General features: G+C 42.5%; 1 protein-coding gene across 4 annotated transcripts in view; it reads right to left on the bottom strand.

The window, feature by feature from the left end:
- The window catches only part of NSD2 (nuclear receptor binding SET domain protein 2), an 89,108-nt gene that overhangs the window by 45,490 nt on the left and 28,764 nt on the right, over positions 1 to 14,854 (bottom strand). For all 4 annotated transcript variants that reach the window (XM_045529191.1, XM_045529194.1, XM_045529193.1 and 1 more), the window contains exons 4-5: positions 7,038 to 7,204; positions 5,714 to 6,196 (exon numbers count right to left, since the gene is read on the bottom strand). In XM_045529191.1, coding sequence (XP_045385147.1) covers positions 5,714 to 6,196; positions 7,038 to 7,204 — 650 coding nt within the window. The remainder of the gene's footprint in view (positions 1 to 5,713; positions 6,197 to 7,037; positions 7,205 to 14,854) is intronic.

The following is a 14,854-nucleotide window of genomic DNA, read 5'->3' as shown; positions in this document are numbered from 1 at the left end:
TTGGCGGCTGCCTCAGTTGCTCATCCTCTCCCCTGCTCATGTTTTCTATCACCCTCACACAAAAGGGACATCAGTTTTTCCACAGACAGTGTACTCCAGTCCCTTCAGCTGTGTTCCAGGAACATGACCAAATATATACATGAGCTGTACATCTCAGCTAAGCCTGACAGACAAGGGCCGATGAGGAAGAGCTGTTAACGAAATGCTCCACCCATCCAAAGATTCATCTCAAAAAGTATAGTATTTTTCTTAACTGGCAAGAAGGAAGCTGGAAATTGCCCTCCAAAGTAGACAAAGAGTGGCAACAAAAGACCCTTGATAGTCACAGCATTCCATCTAGTGACCCCAGAAAAAGAGGGCCCAGGAAGCAGCAGGGGCTCCACCCAACTCCCTCCCTCCCAGGCTGGCTGCTGGTTAGCTGACCACACAGAAACTATCCCAGGTGCAATGCCACTCCCCAGAGGAAAAAAGAACCCAGAAGGGATCAGATCGCTCTGCAGGGTGCAGTCAGGGAGGAGTTTCCTCAAGGTAAGTTTAGAATTACTTATGACAGAGTCAGCATAGACACACTCCTAATACCAACAAAGCCATTGAAACATCACTTTTCTGACAATACATAATTAGTCAAAACAAACCAGCTCCTGAATCCAGCTGAAAGGGGAAGGAGGCTTAGGAACAGGTGTGGGTGGGGCAGGGTGTTTGAAACTAATTCAGAGTAATTTTTTTATTTGTTTTGTTTTTTGAGACAGAGTCTTGCTCTGTGGCTCAGGCTGGAGTGCAGTGGCCTTATCACAGCTCACAGCAACCTCAAACTCCTGGGCTCAAGCAATCCCCTGCCTCAGCCTCCCGAGTAGCTGGGACTACAGGTGCACACCACCACGTCCAGCTAATTTTTTCTATTTTTAGTAGAGACGGGATCTGGCTTTTGCTCAGGCTGGTCTCGAACTCCTGACCTCAAGCGATCCTCCCACCTCAGCAGCCCAGCCCATGTGATGTTTTGATACAGGAACATAATGTGAATTAATCAAATCAGGGTAATTGGAGTATACATTGCCTCAGGCATTTATCATTTCTTTGTGTTAGGAACATTCCAATTCTACTCTTTCAGTTATTTTAAGGTATACCCTTATTGTTAATTATAGTCACTTTATTGTGCTATGGAATATCGTTCTCATTCTATCTAACTGTAGAATGTAACCCATTAACTTTCCCCACTTTATCCTCACTTCCCCGCTACCCTTCCTATCCTCTGGTAATCATCATTCTATTGTCTGTCTCCATGACATCAATTGTTTTAACATTTAGCTACCATGGAAGAGTAAGAACATGTGAGACCTTTCTTTCTGGATTTGGCTTACTTCATTTAACATAACATTCTCCAGTTCTATCCATGTTGTTACAAATGGCAGGATTTCATTCTTTGTGGCTATATAATTAATATTCCACTGTGTGTATGTACCATCATTTCTTTATCCATTCATCTGTTGGTGAACAGTTTGATTCCAAATCCTGGCTATTGTGAATAGTGCTGCAGTCAACATGGGAGTGCAGATACCTTTTCGATATACTGAATTCCCCTCCTTTGGATATATACCTAGCAGCAGGATTGCTGGGTCATATGGTTGTTCCATTTTCAGTTTTTTGAGGAACCTCCATACTGTTCTCCTTAACGGTTGCACTAATTTACATTCCTACCGGCAGCGTACAAGTGCTCTACACATCCTTGCCAGCATTCATTATTGCCTGTCTTTTTTTTTTTTTTTTTTGAGACAGAGTCTCGCTTTGTTGCCCGGGCTAGAGTGCTGTGGCGTCAGCCTAGCTCACAGCAACCTCAAACTCCTGGGCTCAGGCAATCCTTTTGCCTCAGCCTTCCGAGTAGCTGGGACTACAGGCATGCATCACCATGCCCGGCTAATTTTTTCTATATGTTTTTAGTAGTCCAGCTAATTTATTTCTACTTTTCTTAGCAGAGATGAGGTTTTGCTCTTGCTCAGGCTGGTCTCGAACTCCTGAGCTCAAACGATCTTCCCGCCTCGGCCTCCCAAAGTGCTAGGCATGAGCCACTGTGCCCAGCCTTGCCTGTCTTTTTGATAAAAGCCATTTTAACTGGGGTGAGATGATACCTCCTTGTAGTTTTGATTTGCATTTATCTGATGACTAATGATGTTGAGCATTTTCTTATATACTTGTTGGCCATTTGTATGTCTTCTTTTGAGAAATGTCTATTCAGATCCTTTGCCCATTTTTTAACGAGATTATTTTTTTTCCTATTGAGTTGTTGGAAGCTTTATATTATTTTAAATCCAACAGTGACCACAACCCATCCACCACTAGGTACTGACACCTCCTCCCTAGGTGGACCTCTGGGCTCCTGGACATGGGCACACATCTTCACAGCTACCCACTCCACTCTTCGGATGGACAAAGATAGAGGGGTAGGTCAAATGAAATAGTGTATATGTTGCACGTTTCAAATGTCATACAAGTGATGGGATCTGCATATCCCTCAGCAACTTGGTTTCTTCTTTGACACCCGGTGAGTTCACTTTAACTGAAGTGTAGAGTGTTACACTGCAGGAACATACCATAGTCTGCCATTCACCTGACAACATTTTAGTTTTGGACACTGTGGTGTCTCCTTGGGTACAAGGGCAAAATTACTCTAGGGGAAATACTTAGGAGTGAAATTTTAAGAAACAAAGAAAGCACATCTTTAATTTCACTAGATATTGACACATTTCCCCCACCAGCATCAGAAGAGGATCCCCATCGCTACTCATCTTCTCAGCCCCAAGCTCATCCGAATTTGGTGTCTGCTCACTGGGTGACTATGTGGCCCCATCCCAGCATGACTTTGATCTGCAGGTCCTGGTGACAGCTGAGGGTGAGCAGCATCTCTTCACATACTTACTGGCTGTCCAGGCTCTTCTGTACGTTGTCATTTTTGTAGCCTTCCCCCACTTTTCCTTTGGAATTGTTTTAGCTCTGTACACAAAGCTTGTCCTTGTCACTGTGTTCATGCTGTCCTTGGCACATAGATTTTCATTTTAATGTCATCCCTTTCTAGTCTGTGATCAGTCTGGCTTATTTTAAAACTCCTTCCCTCTCCCAAATTGACAAAGCTCCTCTCCCGTGCTTGCCGAGTTCTTAAATCACCAGTGGTCCCAGCATTGTGCCCAGAGCAGTTACCTTGCCAAACTGGCAGCCCTTTCCCATTCGCCTCCACATGCTCAAGAGTCGGCTCTCGGCCCCGTTCTGGGCAGTGTCACTACCCCGTATGTCTCAGGCATGAACATCACTGTTTTAAATAACAGAAAGTCCTTAGGCCAAGCCTCTCTTCAAACATGGCTATGTTAGCATCCACTTAGAAAGTGCAAAAAAATTCCCATTGGGAGTCTTATTAGAATTACACTGAGGCTACATGCAGTGGCTCACACCTGTAATCCTAGCACTTTGGGAGGCCAAGGCAGGAAGATTACTTGACCTCAGGAGTTCAAGACCAGCCTGAGCAAGAGGGAGACTCTATCTCTACAAAAAACAGAAAAATTAGCCTGGCATGGTGGCACACACCTGTAGTCCCAGCTACTTGGGAGGCTGAGGCAGGAAAATTGCTTGAGCCCAGGAGTTTGAGGTTGTGGTGAGCAATGATTACACCACTGCACTCTAGCCAGGGCAACAGAGATTACTACAGGGGTAATTAACAACTCCAGGATAGTGAATCTTTCCTTCTATACAGTTCTATTTAGGTCTGCTAAAATATCAGTTATTTTTCTAATTTTGTTTCTATTATCAATGGTATTTTTTCTAATATTACATTTCCTCTTTGTTGCTGCACTTGTATATTAACCATACATCCACCAACCTTGGTGAACTCTTTATTAATTCTACAGATTTTCTGTACATTTCCTTGAGTTTTCTACATACACCTCTGCAAACAATGACATCTTTATTTCTTCCTTTACAATTATGCCTTTTTATTCCATTTTCTTATCTTACAGTACTGGCTAGTATTTTAAGTTCAATGTTTAATAAGTGGTGAAAGAAGGCATCCTATCTCAGTTATCATTTTAAAGAGAATGCTTCTAAAGGTTCATCAATAAGTACCTTGACAAAAGTTTTTGATAGATATCCTTCAATGGATTAAGGAAGTTCCCTTCTATTCCTGGTTTATTAACTTTTTATCAAAAAGCAGTTAATTTTAAAGCATGTTTCAAAACATCACATGTAACCCAAAAATATGTATAACAAAGAAAGCCAATGAATTTTACCAAATGCCTTTTCTCCATCTATCAAGATGATCATTTAATCTTCTACAGAGTAAATCACAATAATAGATTTTCTAATACTAAACCATCCTTGCATTCCTGAGAAAGTTCTACCAGTTATTCTTTTTTTTCCTTTTTCTTCTTCTTTTTTTTTTTTTTTGGAAATCCCCTTATCTTCTAACTACTGGTTATTCTTGAAGGCACCACTTAAATTCATTTCTCTGGAAGACTTCCCAGTTCCTGGGGAGGGACAAAAAAAATCATATTCCATGGATTTCTTAGAACACCCAACAACCACTCAATTACAAATCTCTGTCTGAATTACTCATGGCCCCGTTCCGTGCCATGCTGCCTGCCACAAAATAGGTGCTGGTTAAACACTCATGGAAAACTGATCCTATTTCTTACTGGTACCTTTAATCACCATATGGATTTAGACTACTGAATAGAAAATTCCCAAGAAAGTAAAATTAAAATTAACACTATAAAAAAAGGCTTGTAGGCCCTAGACTATAACCTACTCACTTCAAGTAATAGTTAACATAACCAAAAATGGGGAGCCTAATTCTTTCCATTCTTTACAACAGAACTGAGCCTTTACTATGTACTAACAGATTGCATAGTTTATGAAAATGATTAAGAAAATTCTTTAGATGTTTTAATCATATTACTTTTTTGTTTTTTATTTTTGGAGACAAAGTCTCACTCTGTCATCCTGGCTAGAGTGCAGAGGCGTCATGATAGCTCACTGCAACCTCAAACTTCTGAGGGCTCAAGCAATCTTCCTGCCTCAGCCTCCTGAATAGCTGGGACTACAGGTGCACGCCAGCATGCCCAGTAACTTTTTTTCTATTATTAGTAGAAATGGGATCTCACTCTTGCTCAGGCTTGTCTCGAACTCCTGAGCTCAAGCCATCCTCCCACCTCAGCCTCCCAGAGTGCTAGGATTACAGGCGTGAGCCACCATGCCCCACCTAATCATATTGCTTTTTAAATATCATGGAAATACATCTTCAACATACTCAGTGCTAGCGGATACAGTAAGTTTCATAATGGAGTGTACTCCATACTGGAAGCTTCAGAACAGCCAGCTGGAGAAATGCTAACCCAGAGTCCGATGTTAAGGACAAGGCTGAAGTTCCAGCAAAGAGCAGCACAATGAAACCCACTTCCCACTGTTCCCAGTATCTTCTCACCCACATTGGATGATCACTTTAGTAACCGTGAGTGCAAAGCACGTGAGTGCAAAGATGCGAAAGCATCTTTGCCCCAAGGGTCAAGAGAGCCGTTCCCTAATCATACTTATCAGACCTAAAATCTATCCAAAGCTCACTACAGACTGCTGACAGTACAGAGACACGGGTGACAGAACAATGAAGTGATACTCCTCAAGTGCAGAAACTCCCTGGCATGAAACCCACCAACTTACAACACATCAGAGTACTGACCTCATCCCTGTGCTTTTGACAGAAGACCAAAAACTGGGATGCTGCATCTCCCTTCCTGCTTCGTGGAGTGGAGGCCATGGCCTTCTTCCTCCCAGGAGGAGACCCAACTCCTCTTTTGGGGTCCACCTCTGCCATCTTTTGAGGACTGTTCCTTACTGTGCCAGGGTCACTCTCCTGGTTCTCAGTAGAGCTAGACAGTTTGGTTCTCCGCCTTCTCTTCATGGGAATGCCCTCTTCTCTCACAAACTTGGGGTTTTCAGCCGCTTCTTCACTGACTCCTGAGGATCCTGCCATTTCTCCTGAAAACTCCATAGCAATCCCAGCCTCCTTAGCCACTCGGGGGTTGAGATGAAGCTGGTCCCCTACATAAATGAAGGTGAACTTGGCTTTCCGCTCCTCTACTGACATGCTTGCAGCCTCTTCTGCTTGAACAATGCCCATCTCCCACTGGGCCCTCAGTTTCCCTGAAATAGGTTTCAACAGCTGGAAAAAAATATATAAGACATTGTAAGTTTCATTACACAAACATAAAAGGTAACTCATTTTAAAAAAAGGTTACTTTTACAATTTCAGATAAATTTAGAAATCCAAAACTATAAAAACCAATTAACTTAGGTTTTAGACAGAATTTAGCCCAACATAATAACTATTATTTCTTTTAACCAGAAATCATCAATTCCAATCACATTAACTAATGTTTTTTTATACACACACACACACACACACACACACACACACACACACTCTCTCTCTCTCACACATATAAAGGAAAATAAAAATGATGAAACAAATTATTTCTAGGAGTCAATGAGTAAAAGAAAAAAACTGTGTCTCCATAGAAACTTGTCATATTTTCAAACATGGCATATTTGGGCAATAGTAAACAATGATAGATATATTAATAATAAAGCCATTACAGGCAGGCACAGTGGCTCACACCTATAATCCCAGCACTTTAGGAGGCCAAGGAGGGAGGATTGCTTGAGCCCAGGAGTTTGAGAACAGCCTGGGTGGGCAATACAGCGAGATCCCATCTCTACCAAAAAAATTTTTTTAACTTAGCCAGGCATGGTGGCTCATGCCTTGTAGTAGTCCCAGCTACTCAGGAGGCTGAGGTGGCAGGATCATTCCAGCTTAGGAGTTTGAAGATGCAGTGAGCTATGATCCTGCCATTGCACTGCAGCCTGGGCCACAGAGTGAGACTCTGACTCAAAAAACAAATTACAGTATTTCAAGCAACTATAAGTTCAAAACAAGATTACTAATAAAAAATTAAAATTGTGGGTCTGAAAAGTACACTGAATACTAAAGGATCATCTGTCACCTTAATTTTCTCAGCTTTCGTGGGTGCCTGCTTGGCACTTTCCTGGCATAATTTTTCAAATTGTCCTTCTCCTTCGAAAGCTACAAGGCTCTTCTCAAATATCCAAGCTCTTTCTGGGGCATCACCAAAGAACTGTACATGATACTGGCGTGCACTCTTTTTCTGACCTAGTTTTTAAAATAAAATATTAGAACATGAAAGTTAGAATGTGGGGTGAAATTAGGCAAACCCATTGCTGCTTTGCAATTGTTTTCCTCAGTGTTGTTTGAGTCTGTCAATCTCAAAATAAATCCTCCCTTCTTATCCCCACCATGCTCCATGCCATAGAGGGAAATTCATTTACAAAAATCTCTAATAAGGTTTAAAATTGACTGAGAAAGAAAGACAACCAAATGCATACCTTTATTATCTGCCCCCTCTCAAGATCCTCTTAAAAAGACAGCAAATAAGGTAAGAGAGGACGTCAGCAAAAGGGACACTTCAACAGAGAGGGCTAGAATGGCAGCAAAGGCGGCAGTAGACTAGCTGGCCAGCTGCTCACTCACAGTGCAGGGGAGTAAGAGCACCACTGGCTTCCAGAGTAGCTAAGATCACAGAGTAGCCCCTCAGATGCCCACTGCTGCTACTCTTAGCTGAGGAGGAAACCACATCCCACAATGCAGCCAAAGGAAACCTGGATGAGCAAAGATACAGTTGGACCCAAAATAAAGAGAAAGGAAGCCAGATTCCACTGTGGTCAAATGAGAAGTTGAATATAGGTTAGCTGGTTGAAAGGTCAGATCTGTGCCAAATGAGGGGAGAGAGGGGGGTCACCATGGGAGGGGCCATCAGTCCCTGTCCCCTCGTGCAGAACACTGGCCATGGGAAATCAAAGGATATTTCCTGGAGAACTGAAGCACCCCAGAGGAAAAACCTCTCCACTGAATCTTTTAGAGATTCCCCAAAGGTGTTCAGGTAACAAAGCCCCCCACGCACACAGCTGCAAGTAGACCTGAGTGCTGTGCTCTTAAACACAAGCAGAGCACCAAGGAACCCCAGGACCCAGGGAAGTTTCCTGAATGAATGAATGCAAAACACACGGAAATAAACAGCCTCTGCAGGGCCACAGATACAATGCAAGGAAGAGAAGACACTCAACAGAGAAAAACCCTGGTGTGCTATGAAAAGAGAGCACACACACACAAAAAAAGCTATTTGGGATTTTAAATACAATTATGAAAATATGGCCAGTCAAACTGGCTCATGCCTGTATGCCAGCACTTTGGGAGGCCAAGGCGGGAGGACTGCTTTGAGGCCAAGAGGTTGAGAGCAGCCTGGGCAACATAGTGAGACCCCACCTCTACAAAAAGTTTTTAAAAAATTAGCCAGCATGGTGGCATGCACTTATAGTCCCAGCCACTTGAGAGGCTGAGGTAAGAAGCTTGCTTGAGCCCAGGAGTTCGAGGCTGCAGTGAGGTATAATCACACCACTGCACTCCAGCAGTCTGGGTGACAGAGTGAGACCCTGTCTCCAAAAAAATTTTTAAATTAAAAAAAATCAAATAAAATTATGAAAATAAAATTCAATAAGAAAGCTCAGAAGATAAGAATCTCCCAGAAAGAAGAAAAGATGAAAAATATCTGCTGCTGTAAGAAACCTATAGAATCAACCCAGGAAGTTCAATACTCAAATAACAGGCCTTCTGAAGAAAGATTTTTTTTTTTTTTTTTTTGAGACAGAGTCTCACTCTGTTGCCCAGGCTAGAGTGAGTGCCGTGGCGTCAGCCTAGCTCACAGCAACCTCAAACTCCTGGACTCAAGCAATCCTCCTGCCTCAGCCTCCCGAGTAGCTGGGACTACAGGCATGCGCCACCATGTCCGGCTAATTTTTTTTTCTATATATATTTTTTAGCTGTCCATATAATTTCTTTCTATTTTTAGTAGAGACGGGGTCTCGCTCTTGCTCAAGCTGGTCTCGAACTCCTGAGCTCAAAGAATCCACCCGCCTCGGCCTCCCAGAGTGCTAGGATTACAGGCGTGAGCCACCACGCCCGGCCCGAAGAAAGATTTAACAATAAACCATGTCTCAAACTAAAATACCCCCTATTATTTCACCCAACATCCACAGCAGGGCACATCTGTGAGATTCAAGCTGTTGGAGGAAGGAGAGAGAACAGCATCCAGTTAATAGAACAAGAAGTAGAGGTACATCAAGCATGGCCAAAGACTCTGGATGCTAGTAATACCCTCAAAATTCCAAGGGGAATTATTCTCAAGATAAAATTCTATACCCAACCAAACCATCCACCAAGTGTGAGGATAGAAAGGTAGCATTCTCTGAACTGCAAGGACCCAGATTTATCTTCCATACACGCTTTCTTAGAATGCCAAAAAATGTATTCTGCCAGAAAAGGAAAACAAAAAAAAGACAGCATGAAACTACAGAAAACAGCACAAGTAACATAGGAAAGCACCTTGGAAAGTCTAAGTTTACTGCAATACAGAAAGTTAAGAGCATCAGCAATCCAGATTGAGGCAGGAAAAAAGAAGATTCTAGGAGAGAGCTCCAAGGGAAGAAAAGATGAGAGAAAAGACCTCTTTTACACAGAAAGAAAATCTTAGGTAGCAAGGAAAGAGGGTTAAAAGATGAGTTCCAAGGAGCAGAAAAGGAAGATGAGACTCAAAAACAGGTTTTCATTTTTTTAGGAGAAAAAATAACTACATAAATATATAAATAGGAGAAACTAACTAAATATTAAGGCTGTTTTAAGGATAGGGAGATGAATACTTGAAAAAAATTAAGGCTGTGTGGAAAGCAAGTATATGATTTAAAAAGAAAAGCAGTAACTCCAGGAAAAACTAAGGTTGTACAAGAAAGAAAATGCAATTATAGAACACAAGTTGGTTTTTCATTGAGTGATATTTATGTTGTCAATATTATGTAAGCACTTATTTTTTATTTAATAAAAAAATTAACTTAATTATATGGGGAGGATGCAGGGAAAGAAATAGAAAACAGTTGAAGAGCTTAATCTTCATTTTCCATAATAGAAAGTCAACAGAAAATATGTAATGATAAATTGAAATATAGAAGAAAATGTTGAAAGAGTTCAAAATAATTCTGAGGAGGGAACACAGGGGATGATTTTTCACAACTGATCTTTCAGTACAATGTGACTTGTTTATAAGTGTACAAACATCTTTGATCTGAAAATACCCAAGATTCAAGGATATGTCCAAGGCATTTGTGATTTCTTCATTACTTTAATACTTCGAAAGAACTTTTCTTAGTAATGAAAATGAATTTAGAATATGTCATAGCATTTTTATAATGAAGAAAATCTGTTACAGTACATACAATGAAATATAAACTATTTATGTTTATAAATAGTTAATGACAGAGAGATGTTCCTTACATATCAGGTGGCAAAAAAGCACAAGAGATTACTATACTCTGATCCCAACTTTATAAAATAAATGAGTCTAACATTTTTTATGTTCTTTCCTATCTAGAAATTTGATAACATAAACCAATTTTCTCCTATTTTTGTGGGTATCTTTAATCCGTATGAATTTTATTTTGGTCCAAGTTGAGAGGTGAACATCTTGCTGTTTTCTTTTACTGTATAAACAGTTGTCCTAGTACTATTTATTAGTACTTCTTCCTTCCTGTGCCAATTTCTGATGTTCACTAATCCCAGTCTGTATAAAAAAGCTTGTCCTAGACTCCTCCACCTCTATTCACTTCTAGGAGAACCTGGCCTCCACTAAGCAGTCCTAGGGGCTCCTTTTGGCTATATTCATTTTCTCATCACAGCCCATTAAGCCACAGGTGGCCCATGAACCTCTAGGCCTGACTGAGCCAAGTCTTTCTCCAGATTCTGTGGAACCTATTGAAAATAGCCATCTATGCATACAGAATGAACCCCACACCAAAAGACAAGGCTGCCTGAGAAATGAAGCTCGAGGGAGAAAGAAAAGCTATAAAAACACGAGGCTGGGTGCAGTGGCGCATCCCTGTAATCCCAGCACTTTGGGAGGCCGAGGTGGAAGGATCACTTGAGGTCAGGAGTTCGAGACCAGCCTGATCCAAGAGTGAGACCCAATCTCTACAAAACACAGAAAAAATTGGCCCAGAATAGTGGTGCACACCTGTAGTCCCCGCTACTTGGGAGGCTGAGGCAGGAGGATCGCTTGAGCCCAGGAGTATGACGTTGCAGTGAGCTGTGATGATGCCACTGCACGCCAGCCTGGATGACAGAGTGAGACCATGTCTCCAAAAAAAAAAAACAAACAATAACAACGACAAAAAAAACAGAGGCCAGGCGCGATAGCTCACGCCTGTAATCCTAGTACTCTGGGAGGCCAAGGCGGAAGGATAGCTTGAGGTCAGGAGTTCGAGACCAGCCTGAGCAAGAGGAAGACCTCGTCTCTACTAAAAATAGAAAGAAATTAGCCGGACAACTAAAAATCTATATAGAAAAAATTAGCCAGGCATGGTGGCGCATGCCTGTAGTCCCAGCTACTCGGCAGGCTGAGGCAGGAGGATTGCTTGAGCCCAAGAGTTTGAGGTTGCTATGAACTGGGCTGATGCCACGGCACTCTAGCCCAGGCAACAGAGCAAGACTCTGTCTCAGAAAACAAACAAACAAACAAAAGAAATAATACAAGTATTACCACGTCTGAGTTTCCCCGGTTCAGTCCCTAGGGGGTACAAGAGCCCCAAAATAGGTAAACCAGAAACTGACAATAGAAAAGGGCACATCCACTACCCAGTAGGATATTTTAACACATCTGTCTCAGCAACTGATAGAACAAAAAAGAAACAAATCAGTAAAATGCTGATACTATCAAATAGCATAAGACATGAGAAAGCCAGATTACCTGTAATATTTTTAGAACATGCTAGAAATAAAGCAATGAGGATTAATTTTTAAGATTCCCTTCCATACCGGAAAAAGCACAACAAATAATTTCCACAACAGAAAATTACTTGATTCTAGACTGCAGTTATCTAAGAAAAGACCAGTGGGATCCAGGTATGACAGGGAGATGATGGAGTGAGATGATGGAGTCCCCAGATGCAACAGAAGCCAGTTTTCTCCATAGCATGACATCTAAAACATATAATTATCTTCTATCTCCACCTTAAAGAGTCAGGCCTCAAAGCTGCTAGACCATCTATGCACCCTGGTAGATAGCAGCCAAGACAAGTTCTGCTGCTATACATCACAAAAATGCTATTAACACTTTCATTAACTTAGATTTCCAAAGGAAATCTAAACTTTAAAAGAATCTAGACTGAGCTCCAGTATGAGTTATGTTCTCTTCTGCATGTATATTATGCTATAGTTTCAAAAATTCAGTATATTACTAAGATACACAGATTCAAGCAGTTCTACAAATCCCAAGCATGATATTCAAAATTAAAATAAAGAAAATTTGGGATAGAAATCGGGGGTAGGGAGGCTCCATCTTACAGAGAAATAAAAGCACCTGCTTCACAGAGTGTGCTTAGCCTGCTCCACACCAGGAGCCACCTCTTCTCCATGTCCCTGCCCTTCTCCAACAAGGACACCCACCACTCACCATCTCACTCCCACTGTGGAGGGCTGCAGGCCAAGAGGTGGGGAGTCATAAATGGACCCAAGATCTCCACTTGGAGCCAGGGCTCAGCACTGCCTGGAGACCCACTTCACGTGTATCCCTGGTAAATTCTGTCTCCTGGAGCAATGAACACAACCAGTGCCCAGATCTGGGCTTCTATATACTATTCTCTACAAAAAGGACCTAGGCCTTCCCAGAGAAATGGCTCATTCCAGGACTAGGGCAAAAAATGTACAAGATGAGCCTGGGAGGTATGTTAGACCAGAGGTAAGGAAATACTGAAAGGCTGATGAGGACATAAAAAAATAAGGATTGTAATACATAACTAGTTTTTTTAGGGGGGAGATCATTTTCACAGAAAAATGCCAGCTAAAATGCAGAAAGCATACCAAAAATAGATAGTTACCATTTTATAAGTCAATAGATCATCAAGGACTACTAATTCCAGTGCTGCAAGGGAACCCAGACCCCACGCATTCAAGACCATGGGGCGGGCGGCCTTCCACGGAGAGCTCTGAGGGCCCCACCTACTAAGGGGCGTCAGCTGCCCCACAAGCCCCTCCAGGCATGGTCTGCCTGGCCTACCATCCTTCTCTCACTTCACTTCTCTCATTTTCCTCCTGAGCTCCTTTGATCCCTTTCTTTGTAAAGGTTTTCTAAACTTCCTTTCAGCTGGAAGGTGTCCATCCTGGTTTGCCTCCCGAACTGCTTTTCAAATGCACATTATCAAGTCTTCTGAAGTTGGTTTGTATATGATTATGAGGACCTGCTCCCTGCATCCAACAATTTCTACAGAAGTAGACTGTTGGGGGTTAGCAGTGCTACTCCCTGGCCTAGGCTGATAGGGGACACCCGCTTCTGCACACATAAAGGACAAAGCCACCTTTCAAGGCTCCTCAGCTCCAGCCTGGCCTTTCTGACCTGGGTCTGCTCATGAGGGATCTAGAGCAATCCTAAGTAATAGGGGTTTGGGGTGCTATTCTAGACCAGAGGAAGCTGAAGAGGCAGGGCAGCCAGAGGCAGAGCATGCATCTCAATCCCAGAGTGTAGGAAAACACAGGTGTTGGGGATACCAGGACAGCTGAGGAACTCTCAGCTAGGACCATAATGACAGGCCACATTCCTGACATAATGTTTCCTGTAGTGTGGTTGAGTGCTTAGTTGGTAAGGAAACTGTCCTTGACCTGGCATAGTTGGGAGTGAAGTGCCATGACATCTACAGCCCATATTCACACAGTTTGGCAAAGTAGAAGAGTGTTTATCTAGAGAAAGAGACAGAACAGGCAAAACAAGATGTTAAAAGTCACTGAATCGAGATGAGGGGAATGAGTGTCCACTGTGCTATTCTAATTTGACCAGTGGGCTTGAAAGGTTTTTAAATAGATAAATAAAAATACAAATAAGCAAACAATAAATAAAATAGTTTACATACACAAAAAAGCTAGAATCCAAGTATGACCATTTGGCATTGTTTTGAAAACCGGGCAGATACCTAGTTACATAAAGACACTTAAAAACGGGTATAAAAGCCGGGCGCGGTGGCTCACGCCTGTAATCCTAGCACTCTGGGAGCCCGAGGCAGGTGGATCGCTCGAGGTCAGGAGTTCGAGACCAGCCTGAGCGACACCCCGTCTCTACTAAAAATGGAAAGAAATTATCTGGCCAACTAAAAATCTATATAGAAAAAATTAGCCGGGCATGGTGGCGCATGCCTTTAGTCCCAGCTACTCGGGAGGCTGAGGCAGGAGGATCGCTTAAGCCCGGGAGTTTGAGGTTGCTGTGAGCTAGGCTGATGCCACGGCACTCATTCTAGCCCGGGCAGCAAAGTGAGACTCTGTCTCAAAAAAAAAAAAAAAAAAAAAAAAAATGGGTATAAAGGCCGGGCACAGTGGCTCACGCCTGTAATCCTAGCACTCTGGGAGGCCAAGGTGGGAGGATCACTTGAGGTCAGGAGTTCAAGACCAGCCTGAGCAAGAGCAAGACCCCATGTCTACTAAAAATAGAAAAAAAAATTAGCTGGACGTGGTGGCATGTGCCAATAGTCCCGACTACTCCAGAGGCCGAGGCAGGAGGACCACTTGAGCCCAGAAGTTCCAGGTTGCAGTGAGCTATGATTGTTGACACTGCACTCCAACCTGGCTGACAAGTGTGACCCTGTCTCAAAAAAAAAAAAGACTACTTCAGTTTGACATACGAGGGCTAGAAGCTTGAGATGGCTTCACAAAAACAAC

The sequence above is a fragment of the Lemur catta genome, chromosome 17 (assembly GCF_020740605.2).
Source record: "Lemur catta isolate mLemCat1 chromosome 17, mLemCat1.pri, whole genome shotgun sequence".
NCBI classification, from domain to species: Eukaryota; Metazoa; Chordata; class Mammalia; order Primates; family Lemuridae; genus Lemur; species Lemur catta.
This window is presented reverse-complemented; position numbering and strand designations above follow the sequence as displayed.